Consider the following 23,783-nt stretch of genomic DNA (forward strand, 5'->3'; position numbering starts at 1 on the left):
GGGATCTTGTTACTCATGCAGAATCATGGGTCACCACGCCCCTAGCTACCATTGAAATTTAAAATTTTCAAACTGCAATCGCCATGCTGTCTTCTTTATCAGACATGGGCAGTCCTGTATTAACCATTAAGCTTAGAGCACCAAGGGATGGGGGAACCAGTGTCGAGGGGTTTGGTGGTCTAGTGGTTGAACGCGCGTGTGTTAAATCATAAGGTCTGTCACTGAGTCAAATGACGTGGTTTCGATTCCCCGCTTGTACGTGATAAGGAGTAGGCTTTCTCCGGGCCCTTCAGTTTCCTCCCACTTCTAAAGACCGATACGCGCAAGCGAATTAGTGACATAAAGTTGAACCATCTCTCTCCCTCTCTTCTCTCTCTCTCTCTCTCTCTCTTGTGTTTATAGTTTGTCTTACCTCATTTACTCAAAAGCAACAGCAAATTTTCTCAGCAACACAATATTCTCTCGGTTAAAAAGATTAAATATATCCCCCTCTTTTATTATGAATCCGGTAACAATATTTAGATTTGCATGCACAGAAGCAAGCAAGATATGCTGTATTTTGAATCAGGTAACAATATTTAGATTTGTATGCACAGAGGCAAGCAAGATATGCAGTAATCTTTCACTAGCTATAAAAGGTTATCAAAACACATGCGACAATGTACAACCTACGTGATGAATCTTTCAAGTTGCTTGCAGGCTTTAAACTGTAATAGATTGTGTGTCTTCATTTCGGACGAGGTGGATAAAATCCATAAAATAATGGACTGGGCTAAGCCTAATTTTCTAAGATTGTATTAATTCCAATTGGCTCTAAAACTCAGCTTAATCCACTAAAAACAGAGACGCTATCTATTAGCGACAGCGAAATACTCTTTTCCTAAAACGGCACAAAAACCTTGCTAGTAGTAGGAAATAAATGAAAACGCTCATAACTAAACCTTGCCGTCCAATTAGTTTTCCCCTATCATATTGGAGAACCAAGATCGTTTTGTGAAAACTAGATTCTTGCAATTTTACTCCTATGCCAACCCCATGCATCGTTTCATTATCTATGATTTAACTATATATTATAGCCAGAACTGTCAGTTCCTTTAATATAGATAATTTTAAAAAAAAATATAACTATTCTTTGGTTAAACAGAAGCCAGTAACTGAAGTTTTGTGATCCGTTGATTTGTTACAACTATAATTCTTGACGCCTTTTTCTAGATCAGTTGGGGTTAATAGAAAACACAATATGCTGAAAATTTAAGTCAAATTGCTTAACTCGGAACCAAGATATTAGAAGTTCAATTTTAGGCTAGCGTCGATCATCATTACTGTTAAAGTTGGTATCATAGTTAGCCTCGATCATCATTACTGTTAAAGTTGGTATCATAGTTAGCCTCGATCATCATTACTGTTGAAGTTGGTATCATAATAAACAAAGTCACCATTTTGAATTTTAACGTTAAATTATCCTTCACAAAATGTATTCAAATATACTAAATATCTCTGGTTAACGATGGCATTGAGAGTTGTTTATGGTCTGGATAAGTTAATTAAAGTCGAATTAATAATTTAGCTAACATTTCAGACCTAAAAACATTTGGTGCCCAAGACATCAGTGCTATAACAACATAGTTTGAAAAGCAAAATGGATTATCTACAAAAATACATAATTTATTATCAGATTTAAAATACAAGTTTTACATCACCATACATTTATTTATAGTTCATCTATATATAATCAAAAACATAATCATAATCATCAACATTAATATATAATAATTATACTACATGAACTAAACAAAAAAAAAACCTTTATAATAAATTTCAAAACTCTCTAGGAATAAAAAAATCTAAAAACCTTGATTTTTACACTACATTTTAATCTAAAGTTTCCATCTCAACTGAGTTCTCACAGTGACAGTTCTATGTATGCCAACGAGTCATAATTTTAGCAATTCAATTTAAACTAAAAATCGCGTAGCAATACAAACTATTTGATTGGCAGGTAATAAAACTTAATTAATAACAATAATAAACTTAATATTATGTTTTATTATTTATATACAGGCATAAAGCAATATCTATATTCTAATAAGTTTACATTATTATAGGGGAATTAAACTTCAGAAGATTCTAAAAAGCAGGTTTGCAACTGACCATGTCCATTACTCTGGCGTCATTAAGATTTTAATTAAAAGTATATTCAATTTATAAAATGGTATATTTTTTTTAATCTGAATCAGTGTTACTTTCCGCAATTATTGCTTGTCTAGAAAGAAACCCAATTCGTGTAATTTTCGTTTGACACTTTTCCATATTTGGAAGTTGGTGAAACAGACTCGTGGTTTAAAGATTCCAAGGCTAATTCTCAAACTTGTAGCGGATAAAACATTTTGTGTTATGAATGGAACATGGTGACGTCACGAAGAGTAGAAGCAGCTGATTGGATAGTAAATAAAATAACAGAGAAATGTTGTCTGATCTCGTCCCATCTTGCAGAAGGGTCAGCTAATTTATCAATCTCAAACAGTAAATCTACAAGCCCAGGAAAACTACTGGCAGCGTAATGATCATTCTTGTTTTCAGCCATAATCATATGTCTGAAAAAAAAAAGTATATTTTTCTTTTTAAAGTTACAATACCACTCTTGTTGCAACTGAATAATATGTCCCAATCTTTATTCTGGTCAACAAATTGTATTATTTTACAATATTCCAATTAATTGATGATACAAATTTCATCTTAAAACACCTAATTTAAAAAATTGGAAAAATTCAACTAAATGATTTGAAAAGCCTGACGTAAAGCTTTTCAAATGTGACTTGGATTTAAAAATATTTTTGAACCCTTTGAACAAGTAAAATAGGATTTAATGCATAATTTACACAACAGGTAGGACACTAACACATCTAGTACTTAGAATCAGGCTATTTTTTATTTTCTGGGGCTGTTATTGTCACTTTAACATTATACTTTTGCTCCCTATATTTAAGTCCCATCAGTATACGCTCCAGTATATATCAGTGATTTTTAACGGACCGATTTATTTGTAGGTGTGTCAGGCGATACGATGATCAGCCATATTATCCTCGTTGTTTGATAAAAAAAAAACACCTAATGACCCCTTTGTTCAAGAGAATTATTAGAATAAAATGTTAAGTGGACATAATCAATATTGAATTCTCGAGAAATTATAGACAACATAATGAAAGGATCTACGAACTTTATGCTACCTAATTCAATACCGTTTATACAGACAACTTACTTTTTCAAAGGTCTTGATGGTAAACCAGCTGGATCTAAGAACGATTTCTCTAACAACATTAACTGATCATTCACCACTCTTGTTAATAATGGACTGTTGATATAGAAAATAAACAAACGTTATAAAAACTAAAGCAGAATCATGAGAGAGAAAAATACTCATAAACTTGAATCCTTAAATTAACTTTCTGTTGCACTGTAATTAGTAATCTAAACTGTATGGTCTCATGCACCAATAGTGTTAAACAGACCATCGGGACATAGGACATGGTCTCATGCATTAAAAATGGTATAGAGACCATCAAGGCACGCATTTAAACTGTTAAAAATAATTGTGTAAAATCAAAAGTTATTAATCGATTCGTCTGAAATTTGATATGAGTTCATAATTAGTGACCCTGAACATCCTCAGCAAATTTCAAGTCTCTACGATCACGGGAAGTATTAGGTGTACGAAAGTGCATTAGCAATTAAATATATGGTCTCATATATTAAAACCGTTCAAGAGACCTATAGCACACATGGGCAATTTTCTGATACTAAGCGGCAATTTTCTCAAACAATTAGTAATCGATTTTTAATTGCTCCCATATAGCTAGAAGAAATCGCCCGTATGTCGTTTACCGCGACGACAGCGGATATGGATGCGTGTCGCCGGCGACAGCATGCATCGTTGGTTAAGTAACAATTACGGTCGTAGTAACGAAGGGAAAATTGACCATGACGTCAAAGACTAAGCATGCCAAGTTTCGTGTCGATCGTACTTGTATTCGTAGAGTCTTTTCTTGAAATAAAATGAAAGGGGGATTACTCATATTTCGTGTTGTGAAAGATCTGTTTTACAAAGAGCATATTCAAAAAATATATAAATACAAAATTTAAATGTTTTACAAAGTTCATATTCACAAAATCACCATATAAAGATACAATGCTTACTCATTTTTATTGACATTCTTTAATCTTTCTTCAAAATCGGCTGCCTCTTCACCAAATTTTTTAATAACCATTTTTAAATCGTCTTTTATGTAAAAAAATAATAATAAATGAATATTGTAAACAGCACAAGTGTATATTGAGACTGCTTTAAAAAGATATTTTTTTTTTTTTTATCTAAACTAATGACCAATTCTCCACTAAGCTCGTTGCTCCTAATAACAAACAATTGATAACTAACACTTACATGAAATGAAATGGATGTTTAACGTCCTACTGTTCTGCTCCGATTGTGCTAATGAAGACGGACATACGCCATACAGTGTGCTATGAGGGATATTTCTTCCTGACAGCAGCACTACGACCTACTCTGTCAATGGACCTTTTACGTATATGCCAATCTGTATATGGGGGGGGGGCGGTTTTTCGTTCCATCTGAACGACTATAGGTTGAGCATGTCCATGCCCTCCGCCCTGCACCTACACCGATGAACTTTCTCGGCCAACGCAGGGATCGAACAAGGGACATCATGGTTAGTGAGCTAACGTCCTACTCACTGGGCCACCGTGGCTCCCAAGTGAGATTTACAGGGCAAGGCTAAATTCAATGACCGCCTGCCTTTCACATTACATAAATATTAGTCTTAAACATGCATTATGCAAGAGCAAAATCTGCTTATTACAAGTCTTTCTTTAGGCCTGAAATGTTATCTAAATTATCAATTAGACATTAATTAACTTATCCAGACCATAATAAACTCTCGATGTCAAGGCTAGCCTTCGATGTTGGCTGGATTAGATTCCTATATGCCGCTAACGGCCGTTGATAATTAAATCAGAAAAAGTGGATAATCGAGACTATGCTGTTTATAAAATGATTTTAGTAATGATGACCGAGACTATGGAAAAATTTCACCCACTTATTTCTCGGCTCATAGTGGATCAATTTGACTGAAATTTTCAGCAAATTACCGTTACACTATCTAGTTTTTAACTATTATAGCGAGAACTGCCATCTCTTTATCTTATCTCCCATCATGTATCTTTAATAAGACTAAAGTAATCCACCTCAGTGTAATTAGTAACCCATAATTCTATTTACGCATTCCTTGGGACGGCCTTGAGAGGGCCCAGGTTTTAAGAGGATCTAGTTTTAAACTGCCCATTTCACCGGATACAATTATGTACTTGTTATCTACTTACCATAATTACTGATGTTACCCCTTAAATAAGAACCGTATTCTGCATCTAGTGAGACTCTGAGGTTTTCTAGATCCCAGGCATAATCTGAGGCACTTAGTGGAATGATAAGGGAGTCAGCTAAATTTCTGGCTAATTCAGCACCAATACGAGCAACAGCTTGATGATACTAAATTTTGTAATTAAAAACATAGGAATAAATCAGTTACGGTTTAAAACGCCTTGTATATGGAATATAACTGCATTTGATATTATCACGATACTTGCGAATTTTTGTACCAGCTAACAATTATAGTGAAACCTTTCTTGGACCAGGAACTTTTTGGGGTCAACTCATCTTCTTGTTTTAGTTATTCTGTATTATGAGGGAGAAAATCTTCGAAAAAAACCTAAGGCTCAGTCAATTCAAGAACGGTCGGCATGGAACTTGGCATGCCTGTTGCTTGGACAAATGCGCATCGATTTGCGGACTTCGATTTAGGTGATGTCATGATTCGTCCTTAGTCCATAGTACGCTCGTACTTGTCTTGGGTTTTTAATGGGTTTTTTTTTTCAAATACAAATTAATCATAAAGAGCATACCTTAAAGTCAACATCAATGAGATTCTTCATAGCATAAAATGTTTCATATTGTGAATGGTAAAGTGGATATCCCACAACAGGCAAGCTCTATGGCAAACAAAACAAAAACAAACGTTAAATATTTCAAAATTGGAAAAAGTTATTTTCAAAAACATTTACCAATAATCTATGCTAATTGATCCACTCTAAACATTCCTTCGTTCCGGGTATATGATGGACATGACATCAATAACATCTACTTTTTAAAATCCAGTATGTTGCGACATACCGTCTAAATAATGGAATCTACAGATGTCATCCTAGCCTTTTGTGTAAGATTGGTTAAAAAAAAAATCGCTTACACCGTTTCATAAATGGATCTAAAATATACAGGTGTCACCCAGCCTTTTGTGTAAGATTGGTATATCTAAAATCTATAGACTTCATCCCAGTTCTTTGCAAGATTGGTTAAAGTGTAGCTTACCTTATCGTAGGTATACCTAAAATCTACAGATGTCACTCCAGCTTTTTGTAAAATTGGTGCATAGTCACTTCCTGAACCCATAGATTGCATTCTAGAAATAAGAACCGTCGTATCAGTTAATCAATTTAGCAATGACAAGTGGTTTTACAAAATGCGTATATCTACCATTTAAGCATGTTCCTGAGGGAACGATGTTTTCAAAGTTTACGAGGTTATAAAACGAGATCAAGCCTTCGATTAAAGACGCCATTTAAGAGAGATGGATCTATCAGTTTTTAAAACAAACGGGGAAAGCATAGTTGTATTCTACATTCACTTAAACACGACCCACTGTTTCCGACTAACTTCTTACTTCGTATATAATATCATTAACTAATTGTATTTCAGATATTCTTAAGTTTAAACAATTAAATTAAAGATACATTAGTTAAGAGTTGCTATAACAATTCAAAAATAGAGGATAAAAAAGAGAAAATATTGAAAATTCCAGTCAAATTACTTTATTCTGAACGAAGTTATTACTGTTGGAAGTTTGGACTAGAAATAGGCATTAACTGTCTCCACATTGTCCCCGAGAACTCCCAATCGTTTGATTGACAGATGATAACTCCACCCACATATTCTCGATTATTTAGTAACATTCTCAATGTCTACGGTACCCTCGATTGCCAGTCCTTTCATCGGCAGTCTCCGGAATTGACGTCAGTGATTAACGGTAAATGTGAGCGTGGTCAGTTATTTATTGATTTAATTATTAAATGGAGGACAAGCCGTATCCAAGCCATGCGAGGGTTTACAGAGTTGATTCTGAGCCTGCCATGTAAATAAAGGTCTAATTAATAATTTAGGCAGATTTAGCTCTTAACTCATGTATCTTTAAGTATAAATTACTATTTCGTTTCGTTTACTTATATCTGTTTTTGACACTTTATTGTAAGTTTGGATATCTGCTGTGTTAATCTGATGTGTAATAACATGACGTAATAAACATTTCTGGGTTTACTACATCATTCATAACTAGTGTTTGAAATTTGTGCATTGTCTCTGCGTTTCCTAGTCCTGCGTGCTTGCATTTTCCAATATGTACAATTAATAAGGTGGGTCCAAAAACCGAAATTTTTATGTTTAAAATCTTACTCTGGTTTTCCGTAAATGTCACCATTTATGTTCCAGGGTCTGTTTAATAACCACGTGTCGTAAACTGTTTTTCTTCCTGCTGCTATCTCTGTAGCGTTAGGATTTTCAACCTGGAGGATAAATTACCATTTGGAGATGTTCGCATAACGATAGAACTTTTAAAAATTCGTACAATTTTTTTACATTGCTTTATCGTTTTACTTCAGTGACTTTGCAAAATCCCAGAAACCTAAATCCGAATTTTATAGACAACACGCCCTACCTATGATCATATCACAAACAAAAGATGGACTAAAGGATGACGCTGCAAGCTGGGCACCTAAAGTGACAGCAGCAATTACGTGCTATCAGTGTAATATCGCTTATGGTGAGAAGTCACACCTCCATACACCTACCACCCCCTCGACCCCGCCCCGACCCCCGACCCCCGACCCCCAAAACCTAAAATTTCGGAACATAACAAATCAGAAACGACTGGGAATAGATGACGTTTCGACCATGCATAGATATATACCATATATACCATATATACCATATGTACCACGCTACCCCCCATCCCCCCCGCCCCCACCACACACACACCTAATCTTGATTAAGGATTTTAAACAATTATCAATCATACCAGCTTTACAGTTTCGTACATCACGTTGTATAACAATGGCGTAGTTTTAGAACGAAGTGTGTTTGTTCCTGAAATATAAATCACATAATTCACCAACATATCATTTGTTATATCTTATTTAATAATTTCAAGAAATCATGAAAACAAACTGGGCATATTGAAGTGAAGAAGTACGAAACTTGGTAAAGACGGGAAGAAAAATATGCATGTACCATAATCATTGCTTGGAGCATCCAATCAAAAAAATCGGTGGGGTGGGGCTTTGTTCTAGTCAAAAAATTATAGTGCAATAAACAGAAAATACGGCACAGTACTTTGCACACTTGCCTGTTGTACAAATGAATGCGACCTGGTTTCATAGACTGTTTGCTGTTGTTTCACACCAGCCAATGACATAGAAATAATAAACATATATTATACTGAATAATTTTACCGTCCACTGATATATCTATATTTAGATAAGCCAAAGTCCTTTCTTTAATATTTTTCATATATTCCTGTAAAATAATTATATACATGTATTAGTCTAAACCTACTTTCTTTAAAGAACCATTATACAAGAACTAAATCTTCCTATTGCAAATCTTTGGTTTGGCCTCATATGTTATATAAATTATTAATTAGACATTAAAATATAAAGTAGCACTATTACACTAGGCACAGACTCCAAAAAGAACCGTGGTAATATCCTGTTCAGGAATTACAAAAAAGAACATGTAACACGGCTCTTAAAATCCTTGACTTCAATAAAGACCTTACTACGGACTGCAATATGGGCTTCATTAAGGACCTCAATATTACTATTATTACAGCGTTTTTATAGTGTGCCCTCAATATTATTATTATTACAGCGTATTTATAGTGTGCCCTTTCATATCACATGTTCACGGACACTTAACAATATGACATTGTAATCATAAAAACAACAAGATTGTGGACATGTTAAGTAACAGATGTATAATCTGACTTCACGTTGTGTTCTTTTAATACCAAAGTACATAACAAATAAACAAGTTATAACATCTATGATATTACATATATAATCACAAGTTACATGTAGAGTCTATAGAAACTCTAAATAATGCATCTCCCTCAACCCGCTCGAACGGCCGGTTGAAAAGCAAATCAAAGCCAAGATCTCACCATCCTGTCCTAATGATGTCTGGCTAAAATCACGCTCGCTTGCCATTTTAAACCCTCAAACGTGAATACATCAGACGTAATAATGACTTGATTTGTTACTAAGCAAGGAATTTCATCTGTATGTCCTAATATGGAAACTGTATAGTGTATAATAGAAACGCGGCCCCATGTCTACGTAATAGATCTTCAATACGCCAAATGACTGATGACGGTTACAAAGATCCCATTCGCTAACAGATAATCATACTACATAAATGGAAACACGGGTATTCATTCGTACATAAAACACACCCCCAATCCAACATTACAATGGTTATTATGCCACTTTATATGAAATAATATTGTAGCATTTAAACATTACCACATTTCTAAAAAAACAAAATCATAAGCTTACCTCTACCCATTCATTAGATCCTATCAAGCCATATTCTTCCGAGCCCCAGCTACAGAACAAAATAGTTCGACGTGGTCGCCATTTACCTATCAAAAATAATGAGTGTTCCCTTTATACCTTAATGCGTGAGACATCACTTCTATTTTATATAAATGACATAATGTCCATGTGTGTAAATGGCAAAGTCTTGAAATGGCCTTTCAAATGACACACAACTGTTACATAACTTTGAAAGAGACCAGCAAAGAAGGCCAGTTAAACGTTTACAATTCGGTCATTTTGGGACTACTGTTTCGCTCATGTTTATCTTTCTTTCAATAATTAATTTATTAAAAAAGGAATCAAAAAGTGTCGTACCTGATTTAACCAAAGAACCCATGACTCTAGCAGTTTCCATCAAAACAGCTGTACCACTGGATGGATCTATAGCCCCGTACACCCAGGCATCACGATGATTACCAAATATAACATATCTATCTATAATAATAACAAACACCAAACATAACATATCTATCTGTAATAACAAACACCAGACATAACATATTTAACTATAATAACAAACAAAGGAAATGGAATGAAATGGGGTTTAACGTGGTCTGTTCCGACTGGGCTAATGAAGAGGGAATATTAACAAACACCAGACTAAATATAACATATCTATACTAACACACACCAATAACATATCCATCTATAATAACACACACCAAATATAACATACATCTATAATAACAAATACTAAATATAACCTATATCTATAATAACAAATATAAATATAACATCTATATCGATAACATTTCCAAATATAACATATAAATCTATAATAACAAATACCAAATATAACATATATATCTATAATAACAAATACCAAATATTACATAATATATCTATAATAACAAAAAAACAAATATAATATATCTCTCTATAATAACACACACCAAATATAACATAAATTTATAATAACAAGTACTAAATATAAGATCTATCTATAATAACAAATATAAATATAACATTTATATCTCCCCCCCCCCCCTATAAATCTATAATAACAAATAACAAATATAACATATATATCTATAATAACAAAAAAAATAAAATAACAGATATATATCTATAATAACAAATACCAAATATAACATAATATATCTATAATAACAAACCAGCGGCTTCCAGGCAGGATACGCCCACATTTTACACGAGATCGATAGAGAACATGCTAAAAACAAACGAGAATTTTTGTACAATCAGGGGCAATAATCCAGAAAGTTATAGTCGGAAATGCGTAAATATCAAAAGGGGCTGAGGTCTTTGGGATATAAAGATATGTTTTAAGTTTCATCATGTCCGCATGAGGGTCCGCAACCTTCGTATTGCATACTTTTACACAATTTGCGTACAAAGAGCGGTCATTTTGTTGGGCATTTTGGTGAAATATTTAAAATTGTGACCTCTAGAGAATCCACAAGCTAAAAATTACATTTTTTGAACAATCAGGGGCCATAATCCAGGAAATTAAGTTCAGGTATCCGCGATTATCAAATGGATCCAAGATCTTAGTGTGTAATGGTGATATATTCACACATTTGTTTTAAATCAGATAAAAATTGTGACCTCTACAAGGACCACAAGCTAAAAACGTGATTTTTTGTTCAATCAGGGGCCATAATTCAGGAAGTTACGATCCGATTAAGTTTCATCAAAATCAGAAGAAAATTGTGACCTCTAGAGGTTCCAAAACATTGATATACCATATTTTTACGCGAATTGTGTTCGAGGGCGGCCATTTTGTCCGGCAGTTTTGGTCCGATTTTCACGAAATTCAAACTCAACCATCATTAGGGTGTAACGGTGATATACCAAAACTTTTTGTTTTAAATCGGATAAAAATTATTACCTCTATAGGGTCCACAAGCTAAAAACGCGATTTTTCGTACAATCAGGGGCCATAATATGCGCGAATATCGAAAGGAACCGAGATCCTGGGTTATAAACTTACATTTCAAGTTTCATCAAAATAGGGTTAAACTTGTGACCTCTATAGGGTCTATAAGCTAAAGACGTGATTTTTCGTGCAATCAGGGGCCATAATCCATGAAGTTTCGATCCGATACATGCCAATATCGAAAGCAGCCGAGATATTTTGGAGATAAAACTGTATTTCAAGTTTCGTCAAAATCGGATAAGAATTGTGACCTGTAGAGTGTCCACAAACAAATTGTGGACGTACAGACGGACGGACAGGGGCGACGACAATATACGTCCACATGAAAATGTGGGCGTATAAAAAAACAAATATAATATATCTATCTATAATAACAAATACCAAATATAACATAAAATAAAATATAATAACAAAAACCAAATATAATATAGTATATCTATCTATAATAACAAATACCAAGTTCAACATATCTATCTATATATAACAAATACAACATATAACATGTCTATATATGATAAATAATGTTCAAATATAACATTTACCTGGTTCAACCGCCCCTTTTATAAATCCAATAACATTTGTTGTGTTACGTCGTGCATTTTGAGTAGATATGTTCATTCTTACTTTCCTGAAACACAATAACAAATCGTGATTACATCTATACATTCATTGTCTTTACATGATCGACGTGATATTAGTAATTAAAGTTCTGTAATCAACATATACTAACCAGTTGTTGTTAATAAACCCTGGGCCGTATTTATAAGTAATATTTATTCCACCCTGCCATTCCTCTGTCACGTTAGTGCCAGTTAAATTACTGAAAATATAAGAAAAAAAATCATGTATCATGTTTTCAAACATAAACAATAAGAAAAGTCCTGTAAAGTAAGATTTAAAGAATAGAATATCAGCGAACAGTTTGTAAACTTAATGGTTTACCATTAATAAAAACAGGGTGAAAATGGGTCAGTTGCCTCACAATAAATGACAACGACATTTATTGTTTATTTTAAATTTCATAAACTGTAACACATACTTATGTAAGAACAATTACTGATTTATTTAGGCGACGTTTCGAAGAGTATTCTCTCAACGTTTTCATGCGATTTCATCTTGAATTACGTGGATACTGGCTACCATGATCTTTTCGGTGGTTAGAACCTTTAAAGGTTTTAATCCGGCAATGGATATGTCAAATATAGACACCGACTCATGATTGACCCATATAAAATCATTTAGATAAACCAGATAATAATGTAAATATTTGACGGTTATGTAGGTGATGGGATTGATAATGTAACGGTTGATGTGCATTAGGATCATGCTCTTTTGTGCAGCCACATATACTGCGGTTTGTACAGCTGCTTGTGATACTGCTGCAGATGTTACTTCGGCTGATGATGAACAAAACTTACACGAGTAACTGTTCAGCCTCAGTATAACCAATGGGATGTGCTGGTATTTTAGGAAGAGGTGGTTCAACTTTATCTTCTTCATATCGATATGCTGTACCTATAATAATTAATTTAAACAGGAATTAGAACATTTAACCAGAAACTAAATTTTATTAATATTATATAATATGCAACAGGACGGGGCGACCCACAGGTTAATATGGATATGATGATAGTAAGTCGTAATCAACCTGTTTGTCGGAGACCATATCAAAACACAACAGGCTCATTGGTCACCAGGTTATATTTTTAAACGTTGTGTCCACATTAGGACATTAAATGAAGTTCTTGCTTTTTTACCAATCAAGTATTTAATACCCCTGTCAGACATCATCCCTAGAAGGGGGGGGGGGGAGATCTTGAAGTTGGTTCCATATCAGCCGTCCGAGCGAGTTGTTGAGAGAAAACATCCCTTAGAGCCCCTACAAACTACAACTTATGCTTGCTTATGTAATATTATATCTGGAGTAAACATTTGAATTAGCAATGTATCACTTCTCTATAAACATATATTTAGAACAAAGCGGCTGTAGTATTAATAGAACACAGCTTGAAGTCATATTGGAGTCCACATTGAAGTCTATGTTGAAGTCCATAAGGAAGTTAAGGTTTTGGGGGTCGTGAAGCGGGATCAATAGTGTTACGTATTTGATTTGGTGCCGATTCATTGCAATGACAAAGAATATTTCTAGATATTCTGATTTGGTGCCGTGACCGGGATGTGAAGCCTATTGATAAACCCTTGGAAGTGTTGTTGGGTTAAGTGCATTTTCCCTATGAATTGTCTATGTAGTTAATAAAGAATACATTATTGTTAATTTAGAATAAAATTTAATAAGATAACATATGTTATACGCTTAGGTATAGGAAATATACTATATTCAGATTTACATCACATGTCTTGTATGATGGGAGGAGTGTAACAGAACAGGGGAGCTACACTGGCCAATATTTACATATGTGCTTTAAAGTATTACTGTTCCATAAACATGTATTTGAACGCGGGTTTTCTGCGTTTATTATTAATAGAACACAATGTGAAATCAACATTTCAATCCATAGTGGTTTCACGTTGACGTTCAACGTGAAGTCAATGATTTTTAGAACTGTGACACGGGATCGATAGTGTTACATATTTGTTTTGTGTCGTGTAGTAGGATAGTGCTAAAATTGCCGATTCACTGCCGTGAGATAACATATTGTTACAAATAGCAATAGAGAAGGTTCATAATTTCTATAAATTGTCCTAATCCCTTTAAAAATAGTTTTCAATAAAAATTTAAACCATATACAAAAAAAAACTCTAGACGCACGTTATTATTGAAATGCTAAGATCAACGAATTGTTCACGAGCCTTTCCTGATTTCGGAATACCACTAAAATGAGTAAAGAATCATAAAACGGATCACACGTCAAATAAAACAAAAACCCACTCTCGATTATCTCCAAAGTTATAATTTGTCTTTAACCCAGTAATAACAAATAAGTTTCCTAAGTAACCCCACGCCGACACTGAAATGCATGAGCTGGTAAAAAATGAAAAGGACAAAGACTTGTGTTACAAGAAAACGGTAAAATTCATTTAATCTTACCTATAGCTGGATATCCTGGGGTTAATGGATCACCTTGACCAGTAAAAATGGTTCCTCTTTGGGCACCAGAACCAGGTAACCACCATGTATCAGGATAAACTCCTTCACCTGGTATAGTGTAATCTTTAGGGTCCGAATATAGAATTAATCCTATAACACCATGCCTTTGGGCTATATCAACCTAGAAGAAATATTCAACTAAATATGCGCCATTGCTACAACTAGAAAGGGAAGCTCATCCCCATCCCAAACAGAATGTACCTGACGTACCCCGAACATGAATACACAAATAACCCTTGTCTTTACTACCAACTCCATATCGAGCATACAAACCAATAACAGACCAAGCTTCTTCTATACATATCCTTGACCGGGGACTTACTTCAATTATTTATATGTCCTGGTGCCTGGGTTTCTCTTTTACCTAGTACATTTAGCTACATAAGCTCCTGGCCAAAAAATGTCTACAGTCAGCTGTAAGTAGTAACGTATTGGGCGAAAGACGTGTTATGACCTCGCCTACTCTACCTAGTAGTACATCATTCTCCACACAAGTTTCGCTATCCAGAATTAGTGTGGCCTGCAATGACTCTGTTTGGGAGATCGGTAGAACACCTGGTGGCACTGTTACATAAATTAATATTTTTCATTCTGAAAAAACCTATATAACAAAGTAGGCATACCTTACTTCCTCTGAAGATTTTACCATATCTTGCTATAGCCACACAGCCGGATACATTAACACCAACAGATTCTAGATGTATATAATCTTCTACTCTTCCATAATTAACATAAACTAACTGACCCTGTAAATATACATATAATTAACATTACCTGACCCTGTAAATATACATATAATTAACCTAACATGACCGAGTGAATATTAACATGGACAACTGGCCCTCTAATATACAAATAATTAACATAAACTATCTGACGCTATGAATATATACATATGATTAACATAAATTAACTGACACTGTAAATATACAAATAATTCACATGAACTAACTGACCCTGTGAATATACATATAATTAACATGTTAACTCAGAGAGTAAGTGTTAAAAGAAGCCTTACTGTAACAATGCCTTTAGGGGAGTAGGCGTTAAAAGGGGGAATACCCTCTGTATTATTTTTGCCTGGAGTTAGAACATCTTCTTCTATAGGTGTTTGATAAACAATTTCATTATTTTCATTAAGTAATTCTATCATGTTAGGGTTGTCTTTATCTGGATAAGATAACAATATATCGTAAGTTGCTGTCTGTACATCATCAAAACCAGCATTCTCCCAGAAACCTTTTATATAATTAACTAATGTATCTTCATCTTCTGGTGAACCAGCTATATGAGGTTTCTCTGTCAGAGCCCTGCAAGAACGATAAACATGGGGTGTTTTGATTTCAGGTTGGAAACTAAAATGAAATAAAACAAAATGCAATACCACTGAATACTAGGAAACGAAGTATTACACGACTAAACAAAACGAAATACGAAGATATGATATGAAATAGGAAAAGGCCATTTAATCTAAATTTACATGGGATACAACTGAACGTATTGTTTTTTGTTTCTTTTATTTTGTTACCCTATTTAGTACCTTGTATTGGTATATTGCTTCGATTTCATAGTCCGAAAGGGCCACCCGATTCCCTAAATCGAATGTGTATTTTAGTCGTCAAAACCTAGAATGTTAACAAAATAGTAATCCTCTGATATCAAAAGAGTAATATGCATTGTCTTGAAAACGTTTCTAGATATAAAAATGTAAAAAAATTTCAATGTTACGAAAATGAACTCAAATATAATAGTTTTCTGAAACATGTAATCTTGCATAAAATATTTAAGAATAAAAGAAACTCACTTTAGATGTTTTTCTATGTTTTTGTTGTCGATGTTTTTTAATAACAAATCTCTGACAGACAGATCAGCTTCCTTAATGATGGCGTCTGAAACTCCGGGGAGGAAGACGCCATCTTTTTCTGGTGTGGCAGGAACTTCAGCTGGTGGAGATGACGTATCACAAGCGGCGTATTTACCTATTAATATTCCTATTATAAAAGCTGCTATTCCTATTATTATAGCTATAATCCAGAATTTCCTTGTTGGTGACCTGGTTGTATATTCTCTTATCTCACCCGGCATCATATCAAACTTCGGCATTTTAAATTATAATGCGTATTCTGTATCTGCGCTTCACATATAAACTGTTCCTGCTTACTTGATATTGAAGATTGTCTACCAGTTAATAATAAATTGATCCTGAAAAGAAAATAACAGAACTATTAAACTGTCAGCAAACATAAATAACTACAAAAAAATAACTAGGCAGATTACTATGGGTTTTCTCAATTTGAGTCTAACATATAAACTGCCCCTGTTTACTTGATATTCAAGATTGTCTACCAGTTAATAATATATGGATCCTGAAGAGAAAATAACAGAACTATTAACCTGTCAGCAAACATAAATAACTACAAAAAAAATAACTACTCAGATTAATATGGGTATTCTCGATACGAGCTTAGAGGAGCTAAATCGCTAATATTTGGGACCTATAAATTTCCGTTTTTACTCTAATTTCAAATCAGAAGTCTCAATCGAATGACAACCTCTAGCGTCTGGTTATTCTAGTCTACATAGTATTTATTACGCATACTCCCCAGATATGAATATGCCGTCACCGTTTGACATGGCTTGTTGAATATGTCTAGCCTCGTTCTTCGAGTCCCTTGTCAAGGATGAGCCTGAAACGCATTATGGTACACGATTCGTGTACCAATGGTAAAATGTTTATTTTGTCTTAAATATTGGATATCAAAACCCCATCTTTTCCCGGTAATATAACAACATCAATGTTGATTTAAATTGACAAATAATTCGTGCTTTCAATGTCGAAGACTTTGGATGATATTGAGTTAGAGACTAAGCTCCTTTAATATATACACGTAACTATATTGAAGATTGTCTAACAGTTACGTATCCCGAAGAGATGAATGAATAAATGAATGAATGAAAATACTTATAATGCGCCATTTCCAGAAAACTGCTCAACCGCGCATGGGAAAATTCATCAATGACACTAGTCAAATATGAGCCTTTCACGGTAGGCTTCACGGAAAAAGTGTGTCTTCTGTCTCGATTTGAAGATATCAATTATGTCCGGAACTCTAAGCTCCAGGGGGAACCGGTTCCACAAATAAGGACCAGCAACCATGAACGAGCGGTCTACAAAGGTACGGGATCCGGATGGTGGCACATACAGGAGACGGCTCTCAGATGAAAATATTAAAAGGTAAACATAAATAACTAAAACTAAAAAAATAACTATTCAGATTTGTATACAAACAGACTTAAGGTGACAATCTAAGGGTTTAAATAAATGTTTTAGTTTGTACATAAATAATATCTAAAATACCCTTCATCAGAGGCGGATTCAAGGGGGGCGCGAGGGGCGCCCCCCCTCCCTAATTTTCGACAGTGCCCTTTTTTACTGCTGAAAGTGCCTTTTCTCAGACCCAAATATGTCCTTTCCCAACCCGTTGCAGGGATCCCAAATGACTCAAACCATCGATTCAAACACACCAGTCTGGTCTGATTAATGCTTCCACTTTCAAACGAATTCTTGTTGTTTAGCTGACGGTGCCCTAATCCTATAGAGTGACAATAGACAGACATCTTGTGGAATCGGCGGCGTATACACTCATGTCCATCACCGACGCGCATGAGTGCAACTTAATGTAGCATTGTTTCATGTGTGGACAGTACATGTTACAAGGCTTAAATAGTGAAGTGGCTAGGGAATAGATCCGACTTTTTTTCCCATCATACTGCCTCGCTCGCCCTGACAATATTCGAGTCGCATGTTCAACTGGCTTTTTTGCTCGATTTTAAGGCTCTTTTTCAACGATTTCCGAACGTTTACTTAGACGAAAATATCAGCCAAATAGCTCTTGGAATGGCTACAGATGCGGTCAGTGCCCTCATTTTGAGCCCCCCCCCCCTTTTTCAAAATTCCTAGATCCGCCCCTGTTCATTGTTTAAAAGTTTTTATTTACAAAATAAACGACCTATCAACATTCATACAAATGCCAGCTTTTCTCTAAAACATGAAATAAGACGTAGATTTTCTTTTTCTAAATTTTCCCGGCAAGACCCTGACCTATGCTAGCAAGCCCTATCACAGCTAAGGTAAGAAATAAAAACACTACAATTTATTAAAAAGAATATCCGACGTCATTTATTTATGTATTTATTTTCATGAGAAATGTGCTTAAAGTTTATATAACACAATTCCCTTAATACAGTTAGGATTGTGGCAAAAGATGGCATAGAATATTTTTGATCTAAGGGGTGTCCAACGTCCAACATCAATTTAAAGCAAAGTCCAAACTATACCCTATTAAATATATTAAATACAATTAAATGCCTTTCCCTTTACGGTGCATCTATCTGTTTTGGAAATTATTTGTTAAACCTTTTCAATAAACTGGGTAGTAGCACTTTCGATTTCTTGGTCGATTGTTACATCATGTATGTTCAAATTAGATTGTGTGCAAATTTGAGCATCGCTGAGATGTAAACGTTGTAAATCTCAATCTATTATTTCACATAGTTGTGAAAACTGAAAGGAATTGAACCATTTTAGACCTATATTCCTTTTGGTGGATTAACATTCACATAATTGAGGTTAGCAAGGGATTAAAAATGACGATTAACAGTTTGAAGTGTTATCAATTTCTTAACTGAATAATTCGAAGGTCAAGTTTAATATTCCCTACAGTATGTACAAGATTGGACCTGTTATTCATAGGGAAAAAATACAGCAAATATTTGTTAGCTATTAGAAGTGGTTGTATTTATCGTATAACTTTTGTCAACAACTCCACGTTATTCAAACAATCATGGACATGAATTTAAATAAGACCCGGTTTCTTTTCAAATCCAATAACTATACGTTTTATATTATGTAATTATTTAATGCAAAAATGTGTTTTTAAAGGCACATTCCCAGAGAGGGAGAGATGGGGTTTAACGTCCACTCGACACAAACTAGGTCATTTCGGGACTAACATATGGTTTAATTTTATTTCAATAATTCGCTTACGCGTAGGGTACTTTAGCAGTGGGAGGAAACTGGGGGGCTCGGAGCAACCACCCGAGGTTGGACAGGCGACCCTACTCCTTGTCACGTACAACCGGGGATTCGAAACCACGCCAGTATAATTAATTATTACGCTGTTTGAAGGTAAAGGTCAAGGTGTTTACTGTGGGGTGCCATGGTAGATCAGTGGGTGAAAACGTAGTCTCTGTCACCCAGAACCACCTAGTCTTCAACGTGCTGAGGGTCTGGGACCGTTGTCAATATTTGACGAAAAGTCCATTGCCCATGCGTAACCGGGAGTTTGGTTTTTAATCTGGTTGACTATCCAGTATCTTCTGGCCAAGTCAAGTAAGAGTTTCACCCCTTCCCGCAATAAATCCCATAATTCTTACATTAATATGAACAAACATGAATTGTGACGACGAATTGGGATTAATTTTTAAAAAAAACATAGATATGGCCCATGAAGAGAGAAATTTTACAATAAAAAAAATAAGAGTGTTGGATATTAGGACTAGTTACCTCCCTTAGACTTTGTTTATGATAATGTAAAAGACCGGATAGTCTAGAGACTAGTGAAAACGCTGAGAACGTTTCTCGGGATATTTCAGCTTGTTGCCCCTTGTCAGTGGTACAAGATAGGGACCTGTAAAGGAATGTTCAGCGTTTTGTTGTGAGGGTGGAATAAAAAAAAACAGGGTCCCGTATACACGCAGGAGGTGGGGGGGGGGGGGGCAAATGGTTAACACGTGTGCGTTGCATCATTGAGACAAGTGGCTTAGTTTCGATTCCCCGTGTACGTGACAAGGAGTAAGGTCGCCTGTCCAACACCGTGGGTTTCCTCCCACTGCTAACGAACCAGATATTAGTCCCGAAATGACCTTGTTTTTGTCGAGTGGAAGCTAAACTCTCTCTCTCTCACTCTCTCTCTCTCTCTCTCTCTCTCTCCAGCACACACGGCATGGCATATGCCTGTCTTCATTGACCCAGTTGGTGCAATAGGTGCATTAAACCTCTATATTAAGGTGGTTAAGTTAAAAAAAATGGCGTATTCTTTAGTGTAATGAATAGCCTAATAAAGCTAACTAAGTTAATGCAACAGGCAATCGAAATCCTATTTAAATAGGTGTCGGATTAGAAACTATATATACTCACATGAAAACTGTATTTCATTATACATGTATGGAGACACAAGAACACGCGACTAGACTTTAACTGAGTAATATACGGATGAATTTATTAAATATTTCTTGAAAGTCCACTTTAAATCCTAGTAAACGAGGCAACCCAGCCACGGAACCCCTGCGATCAAAGGAAAATGGTTACTAAATGTTATATATATAATATATGTATATATATTTACCTATACAGCAGGTATATATTCATGATCAAAGTCAATACATTACATAAGTTTGTTGACACATATTCACACAATTCACAGCTTTTAAGCAAGTCATGTTGACTTCGTGGTTTATTGGTAACAAAAACATAGTAAATAGATTATATAAAATGACGTAAGTATTATGTAGACGAGTATTTTATTATAAGTACATATGTTTGTCTGGAATACATTATCTAAAGACTTGCCTTAGCTCTATATTATTATAGTCTATATAGATGTATGGAGGCTAAATCATTCCAACATATTCAGCGCACTGGGATTGCCCCGCACCACCCTACCCATATCCATCCCAACATAACTAGATGCATCAAACATACTTTCCTACTGTAGGCAACGTATTCGTGAATAAATAAAATTATGCCAAGTGTCTTGTATCCTTCAACTGTCCCGACAGAAAAACACTCTTTTTACAATACTGTAGACCAAGCTTCCGATCCTCACGTGCGCTACTATTGGGTGAGGGTACATGCCTTCTACAATCCCTCCCCTATCCTCCCATTCACACCCACGTATCCGTCTGGCTCAAATATATTGTGAGACATGTCAAGATTGTGAAACAGTTTTAGTTCCAGGGTTAGTGTTAGGGGTATGATCATCAGGCGAGAAAATACACTGTAGGATGGTTTAGGTAGGTCAAACGCTTTCGAATATTACCCAGATGTATGTTGAACAAACTGTTGTTATGGGGATTTGTTCAAGCCATCCACAGAAGTGGGCGTGAATTACCACGCCACCCTGCCCCGTCACGCCCACCACCCTACCCCACCCATTCGGCATACGATTAGACATAATATAACAGTAATACACACCAACGAACAGAATGTTTAATCCTTGCAGACCATATTTCTCCAATTATATTCTCTCCCCAGATCTCTCTCTCTCTCTCTCTCTCTCTCTCTCTATATATATATATATATATATATATATATATACAGTAAAACATTCCAACTAAAGCGGTTACACGTGTATTGTTGTGGGGAACCATGATGGCTCGGTGAGTAAGGCGCTGGGTCACTAGCCAGTGTATCCAGGGTTCGATCCCGGTGTTGGCCGAGTAAGTTCTCCGGGATTTTCCAGCGTATGGTTTAACTTTGGTGCTGTCAGGGCAACAATCCCCTTATAACACACTGTACAGCTGTGTCCATCTCCATTACCCCGGATTGGCGCAGAACAGTAGGACGTTAAACCCCAATTTTATTCACTCAGTCAGTATTGTTATGAAAATATACATAAGCCCCAAACCTCATTCAACCTGCGAGACCCTCATAGGTCTTAAACATGCGAACTAGGTATCCCTTTAGTTCTAATGTTGCCATTGTTTTTGGAATAACATGTGAAATTATATATTATTGCGTCTTACCTCATGTACTCAAAAATAACAACAAATTTTCTCAGCTATAAATTTGTCCTGGATTACATAAGTTAAATATACAACTCTCAACAACACAGCAAGTCTTGTTGTACTAATTCAGTATTTGTAAGTAACGATAGTAGGAAATGTAAGCACAAAGGCAAACAATATACCACTATCTATATAAAACTATTAATAAACACGCAACACCGTACGGCTTATATGATGAATCTTTCAAGATGCCCGCGGTCCTTAAAGAGCACTAGACAAAATGAAATGGGGTCTAGCGTCCTACTGTTCTGCTCCGAACTGGGCTAATGAAGACGGACATACGCCATACAGTGTGCTATGAGGGAAATTTTTCCCGGACAGTGGCGCTACGGCCTACTCTTATATCGAATTCCAACTGTCGAGGGAGCTTTTACGTGCACGTCAATGTGTACACGGGACCCAACGACTAGACAGCTGTCCTTGTCAGTCCCCCCACCTCCTACTGCATCACTGACAAGGGGGAACCACGTCGGAAAATCTGGATGAACTTTCTCGGCCAATGCATAGATCGAACACCCGACCTCCAGGCTAGCGAGCCAGCGTCTCACCCACTTAGCCACCGTGATACCCTCGCATGTTTAGACATCTGAGCGCCTCCTTAAGGCGTGTCCGTGTATTTACTTTTATCTAATTACATGTATGTAGGTCCATGTATCTATACGATATGTTTATACAGATATGACGATACATGATCATGACTATCTTGGTCAGGATTTATATGTAGTACGATCATAAAGATCAGCTGGAAGATGTAGACCGCCAATCTGATTAAAACACAGATCCTACTTCGTTTCGTTTTTTTATAGTTCAAAATTTCGTTTTACTTGTCTTTACTACACTAGGTTCTGGAAGATTTGTAATATATCCGGCGTTTTGGTTGAAATGAGGGATAAGCCAGTGAAACATTCTGAACGGAACTGTGGGTAAACCACTAGAAACGCCAACGTTGATTAATTAATCAATGCCTGGTGTCATAGGGTCAAACGACGCTCGTACGACCCCTGACACGACCTTCGAATACAACTTGTCAGATCTTCATGTAGTGTAGGCCATCGAAAGTATAAAAAAACGAAACGAAATATAGATTTGTATTTTAATCAGATTGTTAGAGCGCATCATTCACATGTTTGAGAATAAACATGCTAACCTTATAAA

General features: G+C 35.5%; 1 protein-coding gene across 1 annotated transcript; it reads right to left on the reverse strand.

The window, feature by feature from the left end:
• Nucleotides 1–1,644: 1,644 nt before the first annotated feature.
• Nucleotides 1,645–22,798, reverse strand: LOC126820482 (putative N-acetylated-alpha-linked acidic dipeptidase). The gene is made up of 19 exons (XM_050548474.2): nucleotides 22,587–22,798; nucleotides 16,585–16,982; nucleotides 15,799–16,090; nucleotides 15,404–15,526; nucleotides 14,721–14,901; nucleotides 13,090–13,186; nucleotides 12,402–12,491; nucleotides 12,214–12,299; nucleotides 10,090–10,209; nucleotides 9,733–9,818; nucleotides 8,629–8,692; nucleotides 8,196–8,263; nucleotides 7,574–7,683; nucleotides 6,437–6,527; nucleotides 5,974–6,060; nucleotides 5,395–5,560; nucleotides 4,195–4,276; nucleotides 3,260–3,352; nucleotides 1,645–2,594 (listed from the first exon to the last, which is right to left on the reverse strand). The coding sequence occupies exons 2-19, from the start codon at nucleotides 16,881–16,883 to the stop codon at nucleotides 2,393–2,395; spliced, it is 2,337 nt and encodes a 778-aa protein (XP_050404431.1). The 5' UTR covers nucleotides 16,884–16,982; nucleotides 22,587–22,798; the 3' UTR covers nucleotides 1,645–2,392.
• Nucleotides 22,799–23,783: the final 985 nt, after the last annotated feature.

The sequence above is a fragment of the Patella vulgata genome, chromosome 5 (genome assembly GCF_932274485.2).
Source record: "Patella vulgata chromosome 5, xgPatVulg1.2, whole genome shotgun sequence".
In the NCBI taxonomy this organism is placed as follows: Eukaryota; Metazoa; Mollusca; class Gastropoda; family Patellidae; genus Patella; species Patella vulgata.

Bases quoted from the DNA above. Each gene is read 5' to 3' on its own strand.
- LOC126820482 (XM_050548474.2), bottom strand. From the start codon at position 16,883: ATGCCGAAGTTTGATATGATGCCGGGTGAGATAAGAGAATATACAACC. The intron at 10,210-12,213 runs GTAAATGTTATA...TTATTATTATAG, and splicing joins AAAAGGGGCGGTTGAACCAG to ATAGATATGTTATATTTGGT. The intron at 6,528-7,573 runs GTAAGATTTTAA...TCTTATTTCTAG, and splicing joins GACATTTACGGAAAACCAGA to AATGCAATCTATGGGTTCAG.